The sequence below is a fragment of the Talpa europaea genome (genome assembly GCF_964194135.1).
Source record: "Talpa europaea genome assembly, chromosome: 7".
NCBI classification, from domain to species: domain Eukaryota; kingdom Metazoa; phylum Chordata; class Mammalia; order Eulipotyphla; family Talpidae; genus Talpa; species Talpa europaea.
The window spans coordinates 87032591-87055982 of NC_140074.1; the positions used below are offsets into that span (position 1 = coordinate 87032591).

The following is a 23392-nucleotide window of genomic DNA, read 5'->3' on the forward strand; positions in this document are numbered from 1 at the left end:
CCCCAATGAGAGTGGAGAGTGGCGGTAATTGGTAAACCTACATTGACACATCATAATCACTTGAAAGGCATAGTTTTTTTTGTTGGTTGTTTTTAAAATTTATTTTTATTTCTTTATGCATACAAGAACTGGGGTACAGGCCAGAGGCATGGGGGGTGGGAGGATTCACCAGAGATAGAGTGGGGAGCAGAACAGGCAGATCTACTGAAATACACTGCTGAGGGGAACAGTGGGGGAGGCAGGAGAGGTCTGCTGCACCATGTAGGTTAGCTCCCTGGCCAGGGATTGAACTCCTGCCATGCCGCAGTGGCACAGTGGCTGTTGATAGCTTGATAGTGCTGAGGCTTTAACCCCTGCGCCACCAAGGAGGCCCTGAAATTCATAGTTTACATTATGATTCACTCTTGGTTTTGTGCATTAGATCTGCATCTTTGTTTTCCTATAGATCTGCATTTTTAAAAAAGATTTATGCATACAAGAACTGGGGTACAGGCCAGAGGCATGGGGGGTGGGAGGATCCACCAGAGACAGAGTGGGGAGCAGAACAGGCAGATGTACAGAAATATACTGCTGAGGGGAGCAGCGGGCAAGTCAGGAGAGGTCTGCTGTGCCATGTGGGTTGCTCCCTGGCTGGGGATTGAACTCGTGTTGCAGTGGCTGTGGATTGCTTCATAGGTTGCGCCTTAACCCCTTGAGCCACCAGGGAGGTCCACATATCTGCATTTTCAAAATCTTCATGAAACACATTGTCTCAGGCTTTGCTTTGACTCCTTTCTTATTCCTGGGTTTCAGAACCATGTGTGCTCAGTACTGCATTTCCTTTGCTGATGTTGAAAAAGCTCATGTCAACATTCAAGATTTTATCTACCTCACACCAGTGCTAACAAGCTCCGTTTTGAATCAAGTAGCAGGGCGCAATCTTTTCTTCAAATGTGAACTCTTCCAGAAAACTGGATCTTTTAAGGTAACAATCACTTTTGATAGTGTATCATTTATCTTTCAAATCCTTTTTTTTTTAAAGATATATTTTATTTATTCATACAAGCACTGGGTACAGTCAGAAGCACGGGAGGGTGAGAGAATTCACCAGAGCCAGAGCAGGGAGCAGAACAGGCAGAAGGACCGAAGCACACTGCTGAGGGGAGCAGCGTGCGGCAGGAGAGGTCTGCGCCCCAGCTGGGACCCTCCTGCGGTGGCTGGGGAGCAGCTGGGGATCGAACCAGCGCTGCAGAGGCTGCGGGCAGCTTCGCAACCCAGCGCTCAACCGCTGCGCCACCGGGGAGGCCCTTCAAATCCTTTTCACGTAAAATTTATTTATCCTTCTGACTACCCAGTGAGGTAGGGAGAAGTAAACTAATACCTTTTTCAGCAGGAAAAAGACTTGTAGAAATTTTCCTTTGCTGATTGTAGGCCACCTTTATACAATCTCAAAATTCCATATAATTTTTTATTACCCAATCTCAGACATGTTTGAGAAGGAAAGGGGGGTGGGTAACTGTAGTGATTAAATCAAGACAACCGACATCAACTTGGACTATTGCAGGCATAACGGGCTGGTGTGATCACCATGTATATATCCAAATTTAAGCATTCACTTTGAGTCAACTTACTATTCATTGGTAGCTTTTGTGAATATAAAAGATCTAAACTTAGCTAAATTCTCATATAAGATCTTTTTCCACAAAATATGTGAACTCCTTTGCAATCATAAAGACAGACTTCTTTGTCTGTTCTTGCATATAAGAACTGGGGTACAGGCCAGAGGTGTGGGGGTTGAGAGCATTCACCAGAGGCAGAGTGGGGAACAGAACAGGCAGATTGACTGAAATACACTGCTGAGGGGAGCAGCAAGCGACTCAGGAGAGGTCTGCTGTGCCATATGGGTCACCTCCCAGGCTGGGGATGGAACTCAGACAGCTTCACAGTGCAGCGTCTTAACTCTCCTTGCACCACCACGGAGGCCCCTGTGTTGATTCTTTACCAGACTTTTCTGACCATTGGTTGAGCTTTAAGATCCTTTCTTTTTTTTTTTTTTTAAAGATTTATTTATTTATGCACACAAGATCTGGGGTACATGCCAGAGGTGCGGGGGGCCGAGGGGATTCACCAGAGAAAGAGTGGGGAATGGAACAGGCAGATTGACAGAAGCACACTACTGAGGGGAGCAGTGGGCTAGCCAGGAGAGGTCCACTGTGCTAAGGGGGGGATCAAACCCTCGCCATAGTGGCTCTGGACAGCTCCACAGGTTGTGTCTAAGCCTCTTGCGCCACCTAGGAGGCCCGAGCTTTAAGATCCTTTCAGGTAAGAATCTGAGAGGTACACTTAGCACTGTGCCTGACAGGTATTGGTATCTGTAAAGTGGTCACTTTAGGATTTTAAGAATCTACCCTTTTCCCCACCCATTAACTGAGAATTTTTATAAAAATACAGGAACTTGGGCTTCCCTGGTGGCGCAGGCAGTTGAGTGCAGCGCTGTGAAGCTGTCTGCAGCCTCTGCAGTGCCAGTTTTCTCTCCGCCTGCTGTAGAGCAACCCACATGGCAAGGCAGACCTCTCCTGTCTTGCCCGCTGCTCCCCTCAGAAGTGTATTTCAGTCAGTCTGCCTGCTCTGTTCCCGGCTGTGTCTCTGGTGAATCCTCTCACCCTCCCACACCTCTGGCCTGTACCCTGGTTCTTATATAAATAAATAAATAAATCTTTTCAAAAGATTGATTTATTTATGCTTAAATAAATAAATCTCTTTTTTAAAGATTTATTTATTTATGCTTACGAGAGCTGGGGTATAGGCCAGAGGTGTGGGTGGTGAGAGGACACCAGAGACAGAGTAGGGAGCAGAACAGGCAGATGTACTGAAATACACTGCTGAGGGGAGAAGCAGGCAAGTCAGGAGAGGTCTGCTGCACCATGTGGGTTGCTCCCTGGCTGGGGATCGAACTCATGCTGCAGTGGCTGTGGATAGCTTCATAGGTTGCATCTTAACCCCTTGCGCCACCTGGGTGGCCCTCTTTGATTTTTTAAAAGACACTTTTAAGTTGATGTATTAATTTACCATCCATCATTTCCAGATTCGTGGGGCCCTGAATGCAATCAGAGGCTTGATTCCTGCCACTTCAGAAGAGAAGCCCAAAGCTGTTGTTACTCACAGCAGTGGGAACCATGGCCAGGCTCTTGCCTATGCTGCCAAGTTGGAAGGTACTTGACTAATTTCTCAAGGTACTGGGTAGGATAATCAGAAAGGAATGGGAAAGTAGCCTTTCTATCAGTGAGATTAGTAAAGCTATAACAAGCAAATTTCCTAGTCCCTATTTAAAAAACTGAACAAGTTTTTTAAAAATATGTATCTTTACACAGAATTTGTACCCCACCACCATCCCTTATGTTACTTTCACCCTCCCCTTCCTTCTTAACCTCAGATACCTCGCTTTCTCTTAGTGTCCAGTAGGTTTTATTCCCCAAGTATTTTTGCTTTGTTGAATTGTCAATGTAAATGTCCAATATTTGTCATTCTGACTTATTTTATTACACATAATTCCCTCAAACTCCTGTTTTGCTATATTTGGTAATGTTGTATCTTTCCTGATGCAATGAACAGTATTTCCTGATGACTGAACAGTATTTCATTGTGTGGATATACAAATCTTCTTAATCCACTCCTCTGCTAGTAGGAACTTAAGTTGTTTCCCTGTCCTAGCTATTTATTTTTAAAGATTTATTTATCTTTCCATGCAGACAAGAACTGGGGTATAGGCCAGATGTGTGGGGCAGGTGGGGGGAATGTTGAGAGGATTCACCAGAGGCAGAATGGGGAACAGAACAGGCACACCGACTGAGGGGAGCAGTGGGCAAGACAGGAGAGGTCTGATGTGCCATGTGGGTTGCTTCCCGGCCGGGGATTGAACTTGCGCTGCAGTGGCTGTGGTCAGCTTCATAGGTTGCGTCCCAACCCCTTATGCCACCAGGGAGGCCCCATGTCCTAGCTATTGTAATACTTCAATAAACATTTAGAGCATATCATTTTTTGAGTTGATAGTTTCATATTCTTTATTTTTTTTAAGATTTATTTATTTATGCATACAAGAACTGGGCCATAGGTTTGGGGTATATGTGAGAGGATTCACCAGAGACAGAGGGGAGCAGAACAGGTGGATCTGCTGTAATACACTGCTGAGGGGAGCAGCGGATGAGACAGGAGAGATCTGCCTCACCATGTGGCTAGCTCCCTGCTGGCTGGGGATCGAACTGGTGCTGCAGTGGCAGGTGATAGCTTGATAGCCCTGTGTCTTTAACCCTGGTGCCACAGGGAGGCCCTCAGGTTCTTTAGATGCCCCAAAATGAGATCATTGGGTCATATAGTATTTCCAGTTTTAGTTTTGTAAAATCAGTCCAAACCACTTTCCAAAAATGCTGCACCAGTTTACATTCCCACCAACAATTTATTATCATTCCTCTTTCTCCATATCCTTTCCAGTGCATATTGTTGGGGGTCTTTTTAAATATGTCCCATTTACGGGCCTCCCCGGTGGCGCAGCGGTTGAGCGCTGGGTTGCGAAGCTGCCCGCGGCCTCTGCGGCGCCGGTTCGATCCCCGGCTGCTCCCCGGCCACCAGAGGAGGGTCCCATGTGGCGCACAGACCTCTCCTGCCGCCCGCTGCTCCCCTCAGCAGTGTACTTCGGTCCTTCTGCCTGCTCTGCTCCCCGCTCTGGCTCTGGTGAATTCTCTCACCCTCCCGCGCTTTTGACTGTACCCAGTGCATGTATAAACAAAACAAACAAACAAACCAGCAAACAAATAAATAAAGCATGCCTCTATAAAAAAAAAAAAGTAAATATGTCCCATTTACATGAGTGAGATGATATCTCATGGTTTCTACATGCATCTCACTTATTAAAAGAGATGATAAACATTTCTATAATTCTATTAGGCTTCTGGGCATCCTCTTTAGTGAACTGTCTGTTCAGATCTACTGCCCATTTATTAGATTTTGTTGTTATTGCTTTTTCTTTAATGTCTTGGATATTAATCTTTTGTTGGTTGTGTAATGTGTGATTATTTTCTCTGATTCAGTAAGATGTTTTTTAATCTGCTTTTATTTTCTTTCACTGTTATGAAAGCTTTTTGAGATAATCCCAATTCTTTACTTTCGCCTTTATCTCCCTTGCTTTAGGAGTGGAGTCTCCAAAGACATCTTTTTTTTTTTTTTTAAAGATTTATTTATTTATACAAGAACCAGGGTACAGGCCAGATGTGTGAGAGGGTGAGAGGATTCACCAGAGACAGAGCGGGGAACAGAACAGGCAGACTGACTGAAATACACTGCTGAGGGGAGCTTGGGGGAGACAGGAGAGGTCTCCCGCACCCTGTGGGTTGCTCCGTGGCTGGTGGGGATTGAACCAGCACTAGCAGAGGCTGAGGACAGCTTCACAGCGCTGCGCTCAACCACCTATGCCACCAGGGAGGCCCCTCCAAAAACATCTTTAGCATTGATATCATGAAAAATTGCTAATATTTTTTGTGCATGGAGTTAAGAGTGATATAATGTGTGAATATAATCACTCTTGTATGTGTGGCCATCTAGTTTTCCTAGAGCCACATTACTCTTCTTTCTCCATTGTATGCCTGTGGCTCCTTTATCATGAATTATTGACATATGCACCATTTCTAAGCTTCCAATTTTGTTCCACTTATCCATGTGCCTATTTTTATTCCAAACACATAGCTTTAATTATTGTTGTTTTTTAATACAATTTAAAATGAGGTAACGTGACATACCCATTTTTCTCTTTTCTCAGGATTGCTTTAGCTATTTGAGACCTTTTATGGCTCCATATAGCAATAAATATTAATTTTTTTTTAATAGAGGCATGTTATTTATTTATTTGTTTGTTTGTTTTGTTTATACATGCACTGGGTACAATCAGAAGTGCGGGAGGGTGAGAGAATTCACCAGAGCCAGAGTGGGGAGCAGAGCAGGCAGAAGGACTGAAGTACACCGCTGAGGGGAGCAGCGGGTGGCAGGAGAGGTCTGCGCACCATGTGGGACCCTCCTCCAGTGGCCGGGGAGCAGCCAGGGATCGAACCCGGGCCGCAGAGGCCGCGGGCAGCTTCGCAACCCAGCGCTCAACCGCTGCGCCACCAGGGAGGCCCAATAAATATTAATCTTTTAATAATATATATCTTTGAAGAACACGATTTGATTTTAATGGGGAGTGCATTAAATCTACACATCACTTTTGGTACAAGTTATTTTGACTATATTGACTCCTCCCATCCATAAACATAGTGTCTTTCCATCTCTTTTGTCTTTGAGCAGAAGTTTCTATCCTAAATTCTCCTTGCTTTAAACATGTTTCTCCCTCCCAGGAATTCCTGCTTATATTGTGGTGCCCCAAACAGCTCCCAACTGTAAAAAACTGGCAATACAAGCCTATGGAGCCTCTATAGTATACAGTGAGCAGAGTGATGAGGTAAGAAATGCTTTCATTGTCAAATTAAACTTCTCTTCCTCATTGGCCACTTTTGTCTCCCGTTTCCTCTTCATCTCTAAAAGCTGGCATGCCCAACCTTCTCTGTATCTACATTCAGATGATCTCATTAGCCTCACTCTTACATTACCTACACTCTAACTTTGACCTTGGACTTTAACCCCAACTTGGGTATCAAATATACAACATGGTTCTCCCACTTGGATAGCTCAGTAAATCTCAAGCTTACTTTCTTTTCTTTTCTTTCTTTTTTTAAGATTTATTTATTTATTTATGCAAGCACTGGGTACAGTCAGAAGTGCGGGAGGGTGAGAGAATTCACCAAAGCAGAGCAGGCAGACTGACGAAGTACACTGCTGAGGGGAGCAGCGGGTGGCAGGAGAGGTCTGTGCGCCATATGGGACCCTCACCCAGGGGCCGGGGATTGAACCGGCGCTGCAGAGGCTGCAGGCAGCTTCGCAACCCAGCGCTCAACCACTGCGCCACCAGGGAGGCCCTCAAGTTTACTTTCTAAAACCAAACTCCTGATCTTATTCTCTGTGTTGCTCCTCTTCCAGTCTTTCCCATATCATTTAATGGCAACTTTTTTCTAGTAGTTCAGTGTTGGGAGTGATCTTTGATTACTGTTATCTCATACTTCATATCCAAAGTTTAGTCCTAATTGCCCCAAAATTTCCATAATCCAACTACCTCTACCTCTTAGACTCAAATATTAGTTCTCCCCTAAACTCAGTAGCCTATCTGGTCTGTTTCCACCCTTGCTCATTTTCAGAACGAGAGCTATCCATTTATTATTTTTGTTTTTTTTTTTTAAAAAAAGATTTATTCATACAAGCACTGGGTAGTCAGAAGCATGGGAGGGTGAGAGAATTCACCAGAGCCAGAGTGGGGAACAGAACAGACAGACTGACGAAGTACACTGCTGAGGGGAGCTGCGGGTGCAGCAGGAGAGGTCTGTGAGCCATGTGGGACCCTCGCCGGCAGCCGGGGATCGAACCAGTGCTCCAGAGGCTGCGGGCAGCTTCGCAGCCCAGCGCTCAACCGCTGCGCCACCGGGGAGGCCCTGTGTTTTGTTTTTTTTAGTATTTATTTATTTATACATACAAGAGCTGGGGAGGTGTGTGTGGGGTGAGATTAACCAGAGAGGGGAGCAGAACAGGCAGATCCACTGAAATACACTGCTGAAGGGAGCAGTGGACAAGACAGGAGAGGTCTGTTGCACCATGTGGGTTAGCTCCCTAGCCAAGGATGGAATTTGTGCTGGAGTGGCTGCTGATAGCTTCATAGTGCTGACTTTTAACCCCTTGTGCCACCAGGGAGGCCCTCCATTTAGTTTTTTTTTTTTTTTTAAAGATTTATTTATTTATGCATACAAGAGCTGGGTTACAGGCCAGTGATGCAGGGAAGGGGTGTGTGTGAGAAGATTCACCAGAGACAGGGAAGAACAGAACAGGCAGATTGACTGAAAAACACTGCTGAGGGGAGCAGAGGGCAAGACAGGAGGGGTCTGCTTCGCCACGTGGGTTGCTCCCTGGCCGGCCAGGGATTGAACTTGTGCTGCAGAGGCTGCGGATTGCTTCATAGTGTGGCACTTAACCCCTTGCGCCACCAGGGAGACCCCATTTAGTATTTTTGAACTTGTCTTTTGTCAGCTCAAAATCCTCCAATGGTTTCCCATTTCATATACAGTGGAAACCACTTGAAATCATCTAAGGTTGAGATTAACTGGTCTGGCTCATTCCTACCTCTCTGATTTCATCTTCCACTGTTACTCTTTCCCAAACACTCCATGCAAACAACTCTTAGTTCTTAGAAAGGTCAAACGCTTCTACTTCATTGTCTGCACCTGCTATTACTTGCTTCCAGGAATATATAGGAGATCCACAAGACTTAACTCAAATTTATTAAAATGTTACTTCATCAGAGGCCCTCCCTGCATACCCTACATGAAATTCACCTTCCTCCATAGCACTTATACATACCACATATAACTGCCCCCCCCCCCAACATTAGAAACCTCACTGAGCACAGGGACTGTTTTGTTCATTCTTATATCCCCAATACCCTAACAAAGTCTAAAAAAGGCAGATGGTCCATACAATGTCAAATGATTGAATCTAACTGGTTGTGAACTCTAGTGAACAGGAACCAAGTAAACTTAATGTGCTCTTCCAGTCCAGAGAAAGTGTTACAAAAAGAATTGTGGAAGAAACCGAAGGAATCATGGTACATCCAAACCAAGAGCCTGCAGTGATAGCTGGACAAGGAACAATTGCTGTTGAAGTGCTGAACCAGGTAAAAGCCTAGTTAGTTCTTGTTTAGCTACTGGTATAGCTTTTGTTTGGCAGTACAATTGATTACATGTACACATAACACTGCTTATTAATAGGCCTATTTATATTTTATATTCTTTTCATTAAAGGTTCCTTTGGTAGATGCAGTGGTGGTACCTGTAGGAGGAGGAGGAATGGTCGCCGGAATAGCAATTACAATTAAGGTAAGAGAACAGGTTATGGAGGACTTCCCACTTCATGAGTAGGGCATTTTATTTGACAGTGTACATTGTGGATACTTGTTCAAATTCCCCATTCACCCCTTACACTTCAGATGAAGGTCCTTCTGTCTCACTACTTTTTTAAAAAAAAAAAATTGATTTACCCTCATGCATACAAGAGCTGGTGCACAGGCCAAAGGTGTAGGGCATGAGAGGATTGACCAGAGACAGAGTGGGGAAAGAACAGGCAGACTGACTGAAATACACTGCTGAGGGGAGCAGGGGTGAGTCTGGGGAGGTCTGCTGTGCCAGTGGGTTACCTCCATGGCCAGGGACTGAATTTGTGCTGCAATGGCTGCGGATAGCTTCATAGTGCTGTGTCTTAACCACTTGCACCACCAGGGAGGCACCTGTCTAACTACTCTTACTCCTCAACTTGATAGTAAAGTTATAAGTGACACTCTCAGTCCTTTTCCTGAATTCCATCTTACCAATCTACTAGCCAAGCCAGGGAGTGCTTTTTTTCCAAGTTACCAGTAGAACAACTTAGGCAACTGAAGACCTGCATTGTGAATGCAATTTAAAGTGCTTAAAGGTCATATTCTTATTATGTTTATCAAAGAAAAGGATTATATTTGGATAGTAATGTGTTACCTTTGTTGTGTATTTTACTGCAGGCATGCAGGCAAATGCTATGGCTAGAAGTGAGATGTTTTTAATATTCCTCTTCCCAGGCTCTGAAACCCAGTGTGAAGATATATGCTGCTGAACCCTTAAATGCAGATGACTGCTACCAGTCCAAACTGAAAGGGGAACTGACTCCTAATACTCATCCTCCAGAAACCGTAGCAGATGGTGTCAAATCGAGTGTTGGTTTAAACACCTGGCCTATTATAAGGGACCTTGTGGATGATGTCTTCACTGTCACAGAAGATGAAATTAAGGTGAGATTCCAAAAGGAAAGGAAATAACAGAATGGAGAAACTTCTTAGCAAATGACCCACTGGGGACTGGTGTTAGTGACCTCAGGACAGACAGGTGGGGCAGTGCCCTCGGTGTATTAAGATAACCCTCTTTGGAAAGTAGAAGCAGAGTTAAGCTAGAGGGGGAAAAAAGCCCCACTCTACACTGGCAAGCACATGCATGTAACAGCAAGAAAATCCACATTGGGCATATAGCTTCACCTGGTCTTCAACTTTAAAGGCCGACTAACTAGGAGCTTTCTCTTACTCTCATTTCACTAATTCTTGCTCCCTCTGTACCAACAGTATGCAACCCAGCTAGTGTGGGAGAGGATGAAACTGCTTATTGAACCGACAGCTGGTGTTGGAGTGGCTGCTGTGCTGTCTCAGCATTTTCAAACTGTTTCGCCAGAAGTAAAGAACATCTGTATTGTGCTCAGTGGTGGAAATGTAGACTTAACTTCCCTAACCTGGGTGAAGCAGGCTGAAAAGCCAGCTCCTTACCAATCACTTTCTGTTTAATTTATTCAAAAGGAAGAGATGAGGTTCAGGTCTCCAGATACTAGAAAACATTGTTTTCTGGTTACCTTCCCATTTTCCCCTTTTAAATAGCTTTCAAAATCCTAATGGAGAGTGGATATTTCAGTAAAATTTAATAATTTTTTTGGAATAAGTAGCAATAGAAAAATATCCCTACTTTACTGAGCTACTCTATCAAGGTCAAGAAAAGCCTTGCAAAAAGGGGCAGCAGACCTCCAGGTTAACATAGAAAACAAGTTTTGCCCAATCACAACCTGTAGGCTCCTATTCCTAGCATGCTAGGTCATAGCAATGAGACAGAATTCCACAGAAACCATTACTCCATGTCCACGTCAGGTACTGCTGAAGAAATCTCACTTTTCACCCAAGGTACTGGTTCTGGTACATAAGGATCATAAGTCCATTTGGGGAAAACTCGCTTATAGAGGTTCATCAGTACTGTATCCTGAGATTTTAGCTTCCCGTCAAAACTGCACTTCATGTGGCCATGAGTACCTAGAAGGAAAATAGATTAAGTTGGTTTTATTGAAATAGAAACATTTAAAGCAGGTTTTCTAACCCAACTGTCATTTAATGGGGAAATCTAGACAAGATCCTAAATCCCATTCTCTTACCCAAAGGCTCCTTGATGTGCCCCCTTCGGCCCCACTTTGTTCTCAGTTCCACTGGTTTAAACCACAGCACATCCTCTTAGAATGAAACACATAGAAGACCAAATGAAACATTTACCCACAAAATATAAACCCAACTTTCACCCCATAAAGGCAATCAGATCCCATTATTCATACCTACCTCTACTAAAGAACATGTAACGCACTACTGCCATCTTAGTAAAAATTTTGAAAGGATGACCACTCAGAACAACTCTCTTGATGACCAGTCTATCAGGATCCACTGACAGTAGATGACCTGTGGCAATGAGGCTGTGTATTCCTACGGGGCAAAAGCAGAGCAGTTGTTCAGGAGTCTCGAGGCCAAAGCCTTCATCTATTGCTCTAGTCCGTTTAAACACCTATGTAAGAGCTTCTGAGAGAATCTTAAAAGAATGTGCTACCCTACCCTCCTGGGTAAATGGCAAAAATCACTAAATGTTATTTCTGATGAACCTACCCAGAATCTATCCTAGATATAGTCCTCTGAGCAACCCCCACTAATTAGCTAAGGTTTGCAAGCAAGGAAAAACTCATTTGTCATTCTAGCCTTAGAACACGAAAAGTTGAGACTGGGATATTTTGAAAACCATCATTACCTTTTTCATACCATCTGGCACCCAAATCTAAATGCAGAAAACAGTGTTAAACCTATTGAAAGGATATACAAACCAGTTCACCTGTGTGAACTCAACTTACCATTGCTATTCTGTTTGAAAAGCAGCACCGATGCAGGAGGAAAAGTGATTGGGGCATATACTGTCACCACCAGGGCCATGTCAGCTGTCAGGAATCTCTGAAATTTATGTTTGTCCGCTGCCATAAGGGTTACAAAATAAAAATCAAAACTGTTTTGAGAAGCTGTAGGTAATCAATAGACCTATGAAAAGCTGTATCACTGCAACTCTTAAACCTAAGCACCTTGTGTCTCTCTCACTTTTTTTTTTTAAAGATTTATTTATTTATTTATTTATTTATACATACAAGAACCAGGGTACAGGCCAGATGCATGGGAGGGTGAGATGATTCACCAGAGACAGAGCTGAGAACAGAACAGGCAGACTGGCAAAATACACCGCTGAGGGGAGCAGGGGGGGAGACAGGAGAGGTCTGCTTGCCCTGTGGGACCCTCACCAGCCGGCCGGGATCAAACAGGCGCTGCAGAGGCTGTGGACAGCTTCACAGTGCTGCGTTCAACCGTCTGCGCCACCAGGGGAGGTCCTATCTCTCTCTCTCTTTTTTTAAAGATTTATTTATTTATGCATACAAGAGCTGGCGTGCAGGCCAGAGATGCGGGGGGTGAGAGGATTCACCAGAGACAGAGTGGGGAGCAGAACAGGCAGATTGAAATACACTGCTGAGGGGGCAGTGAGCAAGACAGGAGAGCTCTGTTGTGCCATGTGGGTCACCTCCCTGGCTGGGGAACGAATTTGTGCCGCAGTGGCTGCGCACAGCTTCATAGAGCTGTGTCTTAATCCCTTGCGCCACCAGGGAGGCCCCTCACCTTGTGTTTCTTTTTTTTTTTTTTTTTTAATAGAGGCATGCTTTATTTATTTGTTTGCTGGTTTGTTTGTTTGTTTTGTTTATACATGCACTGGGTACAGTCAGAAGCGCGGGAGGGTGAGAGAATTCACCAGAGCCAGAGCGGGGAGCAGAGCAGGCAGAAGGACCGAAGTACACTGCTGAGGGGAGCAGCGGGCGGCAGGAGAGGTCTGCGCGCCATGTGGGACCCTCCTCCGGTGGCCTGGGAGCAGCCGGGGATTGAACCGGCGCCGCAGAGGCCGCGCGCAGCTTCGCAACCCAGCGCTCAACTGCTGCGCCACCGGGGAGGCCCTCACCTTGTGTTTCTTTACCTTACCTTTTCTCAAAATATTTTCCTGCCTCAATACAACTGAAAGATGTTATCTAAGCCTACCAGTGATTTTTCAACTAGAAGCAGAATCTTGGAGCTTGGACTATATAGCTGAGGTCTGAAAAAGTTCTCCAGGTGATTCTTTTTTTTTTTTTTTAATTTATTTATTTATGCATACAAGAACTGGGATACAAGCCAGAGGTGTGGAAGGGTGAGAGGATTCACCAGAGACAGAGTGGGGAGCAGAACAGGTAGACTGACTGAAATACACTGCTAAGGACAGCAGCGGCTGAGACAGGAGAGGGCTGCTATGCCATGTGGGTATCTCCCTGGCTGGGGATCTAACTCGTGCTGCAGAGGCTGCCGATAGCTTCATAGTGCTGTGCTTATCCGCTTGCGCCACCAGCGAGGCCCCTATCCAGGTGATTCTGACACTCATCAACCCTATCTCATTTGAGAATCATTGCTTTAATAAAGAATATCTCCACTAAATCAACAGCTCTTAGTCTTTGGCAATGATTGACAATCACTTTCTATAAAGGGCCAAATAGTATTTTAGATCTCATGGCCATATGTAGTCTCTCTTGCAGCTATTCAATTCTGTTACTGTAGAATAAAAAGTCATAGATAATACATTTGGAAAAAAAAAAAAAAGGAAGCATGACTGTGTTCCAACAAAAGCTGGCAGATGGACAAGTGTCTTGAGGACTATGGGGAGTTTCCATTTTTACCTTCAATGAAACCCTATCCTTTTTTAAAGACTGAAGATCTAGGGAAGTAAATTACTATAAGGAACAAGAAGTTAATCTCCCATGGGTGAGAAATTATCCAGAGCATGCATGAATATTGTCTTCCTGATTTCTCTCTAGTCCTTGCTGGGCAACACATCTTCCTGTTCCTATATGTGGGAGATACAATTCTTTTTGCCACAGAAGTGTCTCTTGTTACTTCTCTCCTAACTCTCACCCAGTCTCAACATCTCAGAAGCCAAAATATGGGTGACCCAACTGTGGGCCACTCCCCAGCTTTTACCAACACTGCCAATGGCATTATCAGACACTTAAGATTCCATACATCAACACATCATTTTTATAAAGCTGCCAATCCCTATTCAAAACCCACACTAGAACAAATACTCATGGCAAAGAAGCCTCAGTACCACACAGGTTGCATCACTAGGATGCTTCAGACAGGTTCAGACATTTTGAATGAAAACATCATTGGCTCCTAACCAGAGTACTAAAAATACCTCTGACCCTTTTACATTCAGTACCAAATCCCCTCTACTTCACCCCAAAAGTCATAATCCCTCAGTGTAATACAATTACCTGCAGTGTGCTGAGAGAATAAAGGTGAGGCTCTGAAGCGCCTGAACCCACAGTGGAAGATCAGTTCCTCTTTGGCTTTCACAGGTTCAGTGTTGCCAGGGTGCCGGCTCACCACCATATTTAGTACTGACATCTGGAGGTCAAGTAGATAAATAGAAGCAAATTTAATAGCCTAACTTGAAAGAAGGCATACAAAACTAGCTGATTCAGTTTCACTTTTTAAGAAGTGGCAATGCTAATTTATGGTGGAGCATAGATGATAACAGATTCATCTTTAACCTCTACCAGAGACTGTTTTTGAGTCACACGTAGGCTGATTTTCTGAGCTTCAATGACTTATTTGTGTCTAACATGTAAGAACTCAACATCTGCCATAAAATTAGTGGCCCTAAAGTCATCTGCTCATCACATGTCTCAAAGCTATACTCACTCAAGCCCCTTCTTCCTTCACCCTTACACTGATCTAAGGCCAGAGCTCTCATTTTTTGAAGATATATTTAGTTATGCATAGAAGAGCTAGGCCAGATGTGTGTGTGTGTGGGGGGGCGTGTGTGTGAGAGGATTCACCAGACAGAGTGGGGAACAGAACAGGCAGATTGACCGAAGTACACTGCTGAAGGGAGCAGTGGGCGAGTCAGGAGAGGTCTGCTGCACTATGTGGGCTGCTTCCTGGCCGGCCGGGGGATTGAACTTGTGCTGCAGTGGCTGCAGACAGCTTCATAGATTGCGTCTTAACCCTCTGAGCCACCAGGGAGGCCCAGAGCTCTCACATTTTACTAACCCCCAACATACATGTTTGCTGGCCACCAAGAGAAAAAAAAGACCTATACCTTGGCATAAACCCTCTTTATTTATTTATTTATTTTTTGTTTTTTATAGAGGCATGTTTCATTTATTTATCTGTTTGTTTGCTTGTTTTGTTCATACATGCACTGGGTACAGTCAGAAGCGCGGGAGGGTGAGAGAATTCACCAGAGCCAGAGCGGGGAGCAGAGCAGGCAGAAGGACCGAAGTGCACTGCTGAGGGGAGCAGCGGGCGGCAGGAGAGGTCTGCGCACCATGCGGGACCCTCCTCCGGTGGCCGGGGATTGAACCGGCCCCGTAGAGGCCGCGGGCAGCTTCGCAACACAGCGCTCACCCGCTGCGCCACCGGGGAGGCCCTCTTTATTTATTTTTTAAAGATTTACTTTATTTACGCATACAAGAACTGGGGTACAGGCCAGAGGTGTGTGAGTATGAGAGGATTCACCAGAGAGAATGGGGAGCAGAACAGGCAGATCTACAGAAATACACTGCTGAGGGGAGCAGCGGGTGAGACAAGAGACCAGGGTTGCTCCCTGGCTGGCCAGGATTGAACTTGTTTTGTTGCAGTGGCTGGCAATAGTTTGATAGCGCTGTCTTTAACCCTTGTGCCATGGGGAGGGCAAGGGGGCAGGCAATAAACCTTCTTTATTTATTTAAGAACCGGGGTACAGGCCAGATACATGGGAGGGTGAGAGAATTCACCAGAGAAAGAGCTGGGAACAGAACAGGCAGACTGAAGAAATACACTGCTGAGAGGAGCAGCGGGCGTGATAGGAGAGGTCCGCCATGCCATGTGGGACCCTCACCGGCCGGCTGGGATCAAAATGGCGCTGCAGAGACTGCAGACAGCTTCACAGCACGTGTTCAACCGCCTGTACCACCATGGGAGGCCCAAAACCCTCTTTATTTTTTTAAAACTAATTTTTATTTATTTATTTATTTTTGCGGGACCCTCGCCAGTGGCTGGGGATCGAATTGGCGCTGCAGAGGCTGCAGGCAGCCTCGCAACCCAGCGCTCAACCACTACGCCACCAGGGGAGGCCCAAAACCCTCTTTATTTTTAAGGCTGCCAACCACTGTTTAAAATCTGATCTGGGGCCTCCCCGGTGGCGCAGCGGTTGAGCGCTGGGTTGCGAAGCTGCCCGCGGCCTCTGCGGCGCCGGTTCGATCCCCAGCTGCTCCCCAGCCACCGGAGGAGGATCCCACATGGTGCGCAGACCTCTCCTGCCACCCGCTGCTCCCCTCAGCAGTGTACTTCAGTCCTTCTGCCTGCTCTGCTCCCCGCTCTGGCTCTGGTGAATTCTCTCACCCTCCCGCGCTTCTGACTGTACCCAGTGCATGTATAAACAAAAAACAAACAAACAAATATAATAAATAAATAAATAAAAGCATGCCTCTATAAAAAAAAATAAATAAATAATAAAATCTGATCTGGCAAACTTATCTCAGAGAAGTCTCAGAGCCAAAAAGATATTGCATCACTGAGATGCTTCAGACAGGTTCAGACATGTTGGGAAAAACCATCATTGACTTCTCCAGTTCCTACCCCTAAAAGAAATTTTTTTTTTGCATCTAAATGAGCAAATGGTGAGTCACATAAATAAAATTTTAGAATGTCAGAGAAATCTGTTTGGAAAGTTTCATAACTTCCCATTTTTCACGAGACACTAGCTCACCTTCTGTTCATGAGGTAGTAAAGAAAATGCAATCAGAGGTGTGCCTTGCTTGAAGTACTGAACCACTGAGACAGGAACTTCAGAGACATGAAGTGTGACATACCAGCCAACCTGCCAGAAGAAAACAACCATGCAGTTACCCATAAGGTTTCAATGATGGATTTCTCCAAATTTTAAGTCTCTCAGACTACCCTGAAGCCCACCCTTGTTCCAAATTACCTTTCATAGATGCCTCAACTACCCAGATTAAACTTTCTCAGTTAATATCTGACAGTTATTTGTTCCTAACTATCACTTATCAACAACTCAATGGCTCCTCTTTTCAGCTATGGGCAGCATAAAACAAAGCAAATTATAGGAACAGATAAAGAAAGACAAATACCTCAGCCCCTTCAATCTCTTTTTCCTCAATCTCTTTAAAGATGCGTTTCCTAGTATTAGTAAAGTTCTGAAATTGAAATATCCGTGCATAATCTCGAGGAAGGTTTTCCTTAGGATCCCACGGAGATGTCCGGAAGCTCTTGAGGCCTCTGTATTTTTGAAATCTAAATTACAGGAGATTTTTAAAACATTAACAGTCAAATCTATGTGACACAACTTCTTCACTCAAATCACTTCTAAGGGCCTCCCTGGTGGCACAGAGTTATTAAAGAAAGTGCTATCAAGCTATCGCTGGGCACTACAGCACAAGTTCGATCCTGGGCCAGCCAGATAGCTGACCCACATGGCGCAGCAGACCTCTCCTGTCTTGCCTGCTGCTCCCTTCAGCAGTGTATTTCAGTAGATCTGCCCATTCTGCTCCCCACTTTGTCTCTGGTGAATCCTCTCACCCCCTGCACCTCTGGCTTACACCCCAGTTCTCATATGTATAAATAAATAAATCTTTAAAAAAGAAATGTTTTGTCTGTAGATCAAAAAACGCATCATGATTTCTCAAAATAACCTAATAGCATAAGTCAAAGTCATAATCCAAAATAGCTTGTAATAACAAGTATTTCAGAAAAAAACTCCAGATTCTCACTGACAAAGGACAAAGTATTTACAGTGGCCCCTGGTTCCTATCAAGGAGGGGCTCTTTTACCTAACAAGGTCTTACCTCTCTAATATTCAATATAAACTCTAACTTTAATCAAACTCACCTATGGAGCAGACATGCTCATCTACATCTTCATGCTGTTATTCTTGCTATTCTACTCCAACTCCCCCAAATTTCAAACATTGTATATTTCAACTGAATGTTAGCTCTTACAGGGAGAATCTGCTGATATTTTTTTTCATTAAAGTACTGTAAAACTACTCTACTGCAGTCTAGAACTTGATTCTATATACTGTTTACAGCATACATGTCCTGTCTTCCATGTAAAATGTTAGCCCCTTCAGAAGCAAGAACCATGTATTCTTTTACACCACACTAACATAGTTCTGAGCTCTTAAGTTTTGTTATTTTTTTGAAGATTTATTTCTGCATAGAAGAACTGGGGTGTAGGCCAGAGGTGTAGGGGGGGTGAGGGGAAGAGGATTCACCAGAGACAGGGTGGGGAGCAGAACAGGTGGACTGACTAAAATACACTGCTGAAGGGAGCAACTGGTAAGGCAGGAGATGTCTGCTGTGCCATATTAGGGTTAATTCCCTGGCCAAGGATCAAACTTAGGCTGCAGTGGTGATAGCATGATAGCACTGAGACTTAACACCTATGCCACCAGAGAGGCCCTTGGGCCCATAAGTGTTATTTATTTTTATTTATTTATTTTTTTAAGATTTATTGATGCATACAAAAGCTGGGGTACAGGCCAGAGATGCGGGGGGTGAGAGGACTCACCAGAGACAGAGTGGGGAGCAGAATAGGCAGACTGACTGAAATATGCTGCTGAGGGGAGCAGCAGGCGAGACAGGAGAGGTCTGCCTCACCATGTGGGTTTCTCCCTGGCTGGCCGGGGATCAATCTTGTGCTGCAGAGGCTGTGGATTGCTTCATAGTGCAGTGCTTAACCCCTTGCACCACCAGCCTTAAGACCCAGCCCTTAAGTTTTAAATGAAAACAGACTGATTTTAGATTTGCTGACTAACCGAATTCTAGCAGCCACATCACGGGGGGTATCTATTTCATCTGGAAACATCTCTTCTAGTCTTTCTTGTTTATATTTCTCCAACATTTTTTCCTCAGCCTCCTCATCCACTTTCTCATCATACAGATCATCATGCACAGACTCTCCTATAGTTACAGTTTCACATTCCTCCTCCTCCTCTTCTTCACTGTTTTCATCCTGTAGAGTAAGGATTACAGTTTTGGGGAAAAAACCCATACATGTCTCTATACTAAAAAGATGACTAAGTTAATAAAGTAAATTTTACTAGATACCTAATTCAAACCAGTATCAATTCTAATAGAAACTGAGATATAAAACAAGTTTCATTTCTGGCAACTAAAATGTCCTAAGAAACTGATCGCACATATCCATCAAGGTCAGGATGACACTTTGCCTTCTTGTATCCAGGACTGTAGACAGAAGTAGCCAGCCCATTTCCTTACCTGAGAATCCTCCTCCATAAAATCTTCATGTTCCATATCATCATATTCATCATCCCCACCACTTTCATCACCCTCATCCAAAATCCATTCAGCTTGGTAACTGGACGTTCCTTTGGGGACTTTCTTTACCACCTTGCGTCTTTCCTTCAAGAAGTCTACAAAAATCCAAATAAGTAAATTATGTACCTTCTCTCTTCTATTATTCTGGGTATTCTCACGCAGGCAAGACACTCGATATTACTGCCAACACTCTAAACTCAAGCAAATGCTACAGTCTATTTGCAAGTTTAATTCTGCTCTCAAAAGCAGCAATACAGACATAGCTAATTGACCCTTACAATGAAATCCTGTAAACTAGAAAATAATAAATGATCTTAAGAAATGGAGCAAAGCTGTGCTTGATGTTTGCTTAGTGTAAACATACAGGTTTGGGGGACAAGAGGACAAGAAGGACCTGCAAATGCACCCTCACTCTGCTCCACCTACAGGCCTGCGAGCAGCTGGACAAGCCCAGTGCCAGCACAGGTGGACACAGGTCTGTTGGTACCTACCACTGGCTTCCTTCAGCTCCTCCTCAGTAGGCCAGGTTTGTTCCCCCTCCATTGGATCTGGGATCACTTCTATTTGCAAAGATTCCTGCCTATCAGGGTCTGCCTTCATCAGAACCTTAATGTCTTCCTCCATACCACCTACAGCATCTGCAGCACAAATCTGAAAAACAAAAGTGGATGGTCTGTTAAACACTTACTAAGAATCTACTAACCCAGACATAGTAAACCAGAAAAATAAGGAAACAGCACAGTTCTCAAATAGAAACTGAATGAATAAACAGACAGCCAGAACTTTGCCAAAAATTTTCAAATGTTTCTATTTCCTAGCATTTTAAATCTATACCTCTGCTTGGGTGGAGGCCTCTCATAATCTGGTTCCATTCCTATTCATTTTTAACACACCTTACTCCCATCAAGCTCACTTCTACAAAGAAACCCCTTGACCCATCCCTGTGCCTCAGTTCATGTTTCCATCTTTTAGGATATTCTTACATCTCATTTCAACACATAAATCACAACCTTCTCAACTTCCGTGACAGGTCCCTACCTCAACTACACTTTCTCAATCTTTCTTTTTTCTTTTTTTTTTTTCATGATTGCTATTTTTTCCTGAACTAATTAAACTAATTAAGTTGTCTAAGGGCGGGGGGCGGGGGAGAAGCATCTTATCGTCTTTTATAAAATCAAGAGCCAGCTGTCATGCCAGGTACCTCCAAAGTGGGACAAATATGTGATGTATCAATGTACTTGCAGTCATATTTTGAACTAGCCTCACTCACCTCTAGGGACTCATAGTTATCCAGGTGTGTAGACTAGTTTCTCTGTGGTTAATTCCTATCCTGCACCAGCTTACACTGCATTGTAGACTAAATCTACAATGCAGTCTCTAAGAACATCAGTCTTACCTCCATTGCCACGCCTGGATCCTTTTTGGATTTGCTCACTCTAGGATTTAAGGGGAAAGGGTCCACCGGAGCATCTATCTGCTTCATCTGGAAATCTCCATGTCCAACGATATGCAGCAAGCTATTTACATTCAGAGTCTGCCCACGAACATAGCCAGAGATTTTCAAGGTGCCCACCAAATTATTTTCTTCACTGGGCACAAAGTCAGCAGCATGGGCAAACAGATAGGCCCGCCGATCTCGAAAGGCAATATGTCGTTGCTTTTGGTTAGCCAACTGCCTGAGTAACAGCCCTGCCTCCTGTTGAGTGTCTAACAGGAGGAGTTTGTCATCAGGAAAGCGCTTCTCCACTGCTTTACTTAGCTTCTTTCTGACATCTATTTGTTTCTTTGGTGGGAGGCCAGAAACTCCCTGGACAGCTAGAGCTGAGAACAAAAGAAAGGATTTTGTGCCCTGTGCTACATGTCCCCTGGAAATTGCCCCTCCAGTTCACAAGCAGGTCAACAGTTCAGTTGTGAGCCCAGAAACCACTGGCAAACCCAACACCCAGCTACCTTAAAAAAAAAAAATTCACAGTAAAACAAATTTCATATTCTTCTTCTTCCCCTGGGCAAAGGGGATCCCAAAATAGAAAAGCATCTTAATAGAGAAATAGTAAATAACAGACCAAAATTTAGGCCATAGGTGCATTATCCACCATCAGCTAAATACGAGCCAGTACAAACAGTTGTATTCCCGCATCAAGTATCAGCCAGAGTGTTGGCAAATTATAGGTGCATAATAAATACTAATTCACTTCCTTCCCTGGCCTCCAATACTCCCAACTCACTTACTATAGGTGGGAAGGCCCTGAGCAAAGAGGCAGGAAAGGCAGTAATCTCCAGTGCTGTCCCAGCCTTCTAGTGGATCAAGGAGGAAGAGTATGGTATCAGCTACTTTAGCCATATCTAACACAGTGTGCAGATCCCCTGGAGAAGACAAAGTAGAAAGAAGTGGTTGACACAAGCATATTACACTTTAAAAAAAATCATTACTACTCAGAACAATGATAGGAAATATTATTGTAAACTCTGACCTGGTCTTGCTGATGTGAAAAACCACCGATGTTTCAAGTCTGGGCATAACAGCATAAAGCTATGGGTGCTTCCCCACTCATTCACGTGTACCGTTCCAGTGTCTCTGTCTTGAAGTAGCTGAAAGGCCTCTGGCAAGGAAATCCTGTTGTGCAAGGGCACCACCAGTACCTGATGAGGAGGGCCATCCCTGCTGCCCAGCTGTCTCTTCTCAGCCAGAACCTGAAAACAGAAAGGATTAGAGAACATCTAACTGTTTCAGGACTTCATTCCATTTCCATGTTGCATTTCCAGCAGAACAGATGTCTCCCACAACGAGCATCTTTTTTGTAAAAGGCCACATGTATGCCAGGAAGTAGGCTGGAACGTGGACCAAAGCAAAGAATGCTCTAATGAACAGACCTGTATGCTACCTGACATGTGTTCTAGGGTTAGTATCCATACCGGTCCCTTCCCGGGGACATATTCTCTACTTGGTGGCATTCCCCTCCTAGAAGGATTGTGAGGCCACACCATTCCCCAACTCCCGATCCTCTCACCGCCTCCTTCTTCTGTTTTCGGAGCTGGCTGGCTCGATGCCTCTGGTCTACCCTGCTGAGCTCTTTTCTCACTTTCTTGCTTAGGGTTTTCGGTGCTAGGCGTCCTAGAAAAATGAGAAAAAGGCTCTCGAGCTTGGCATTAGTAGGTCAAGAAGGGCGACGCCTCTCCGGCCACCTTGGAACAGGCAGGAGGTAGGACGAGGTTCAAGATTGGGCATGGAGAAAAGCAGCTAATGCCTACTAAACAGCCTTCTTTCCTCACCCCCTCTCTCCTCACCCCCTCTCTCCTCACCCCCTCTCTCCTCACCCTTGCCATCACGCTGCGCGGATCCTCGACCCCGATGCCTCCCGCCTTTGTGAGCTTTATTCTGCTGCTTCAGCGGGCCGGAGCGGTGGGCCGCCATGGCTCGGCTCACGTGTACTGTCAGCACCACTTCCGGGCGGGACCTGCGCTTCCGGCTCCCGCAGCGGGCGGGGCGCCCCGCGTCCTCTCGCGAGGTCTGCCCGCCGGCGTCTCGGCAAAACCGCGGCGGCAACTTTTCCCGTGACGCCGTCTGCGGTCGGGGGCTTTAAAAGGCCGGGCGGAGCCTCGAGACTCGGGCTCTCCGTCCCAAATGGCCGTTTTCGCTCCCTGGGTGTTCGTCTTTTGCACTATCAGGTTGCATCACGAGATACTAAACGAGGCTCCCATTCGAGCCCGGGAGGGCTGGGCCCCTCCCCTCGCCAAGACGCGAGCGCGCGGCTCCTCGGCGCGGCAGCAGCAGGTGTTCAGCGCTTGGCGCCTCCTTCGCCCCCTCAGCTCCCCCGGGAGGCGGCCTAAGCCTACAGGGCGAGTGTCGCAGAGGGCGATTTGCTCACCACGGGCCGCGTACAAGTCCCGCTCCCCCACCCTGCGCCCCCGCCCCACATGGCTGCAGGACGGGGCGGACGACGCCCCCTGGAAGGGCGGGCGCGACCCGCGAGCCCTCGGGGCGAGCCCGACCTCCTCGGCTTCTGGGCGGCTGCGC

General features: G+C 45.3%; 2 protein-coding genes across 3 annotated transcripts; one reads left to right on the plus strand and one right to left on the minus strand.

Annotated features, from left to right (window-relative positions):
- Positions 1-796: 796 nt before the first annotated feature.
- SRR (serine racemase) lies at positions 797-10459 on the plus strand (the record flags this gene model as incomplete). Of its 2 annotated transcripts, XM_084236417.1 has the most annotated exons (7): positions 797-964; positions 3065-3191; positions 6360-6463; positions 8657-8776; positions 8904-8978; positions 9710-9919; positions 10244-10459. In XM_084236417.1, the coding sequence occupies 7 exons, from the start codon at positions 797-799 to the stop codon at positions 10457-10459; spliced, it is 1020 nt and encodes a 339-aa protein (XP_084092543.1). The 2 variants fall into 2 exon arrangements, with proteins under 2 accessions (XP_084092543.1, XP_084092544.1); XM_084236418.1 differs by lacking the exon at positions 8904-8978.
- A 334-nt stretch (positions 10460-10793) lies between these two features.
- On the minus strand, positions 10794-22789 carry TSR1 (TSR1 ribosome maturation factor; the record flags this gene model as incomplete). Its single annotated transcript, XM_084236416.1, has 15 exons — positions 10794-10972; positions 11092-11166; positions 11270-11410; positions 11827-11943; positions 14308-14440; positions 16788-16898; positions 17170-17332; positions 18855-19051; positions 19318-19472; positions 19869-20028; positions 20774-21198; positions 21607-21741; positions 21849-22068; positions 22386-22489; positions 22693-22789. 15 exons carry the CDS (start codon positions 22787-22789, stop codon positions 10794-10796), a joined length of 2412 nt encoding a protein of 803 aa, XP_084092542.1.
- Positions 22790-23392: the final 603 nt, after the last annotated feature.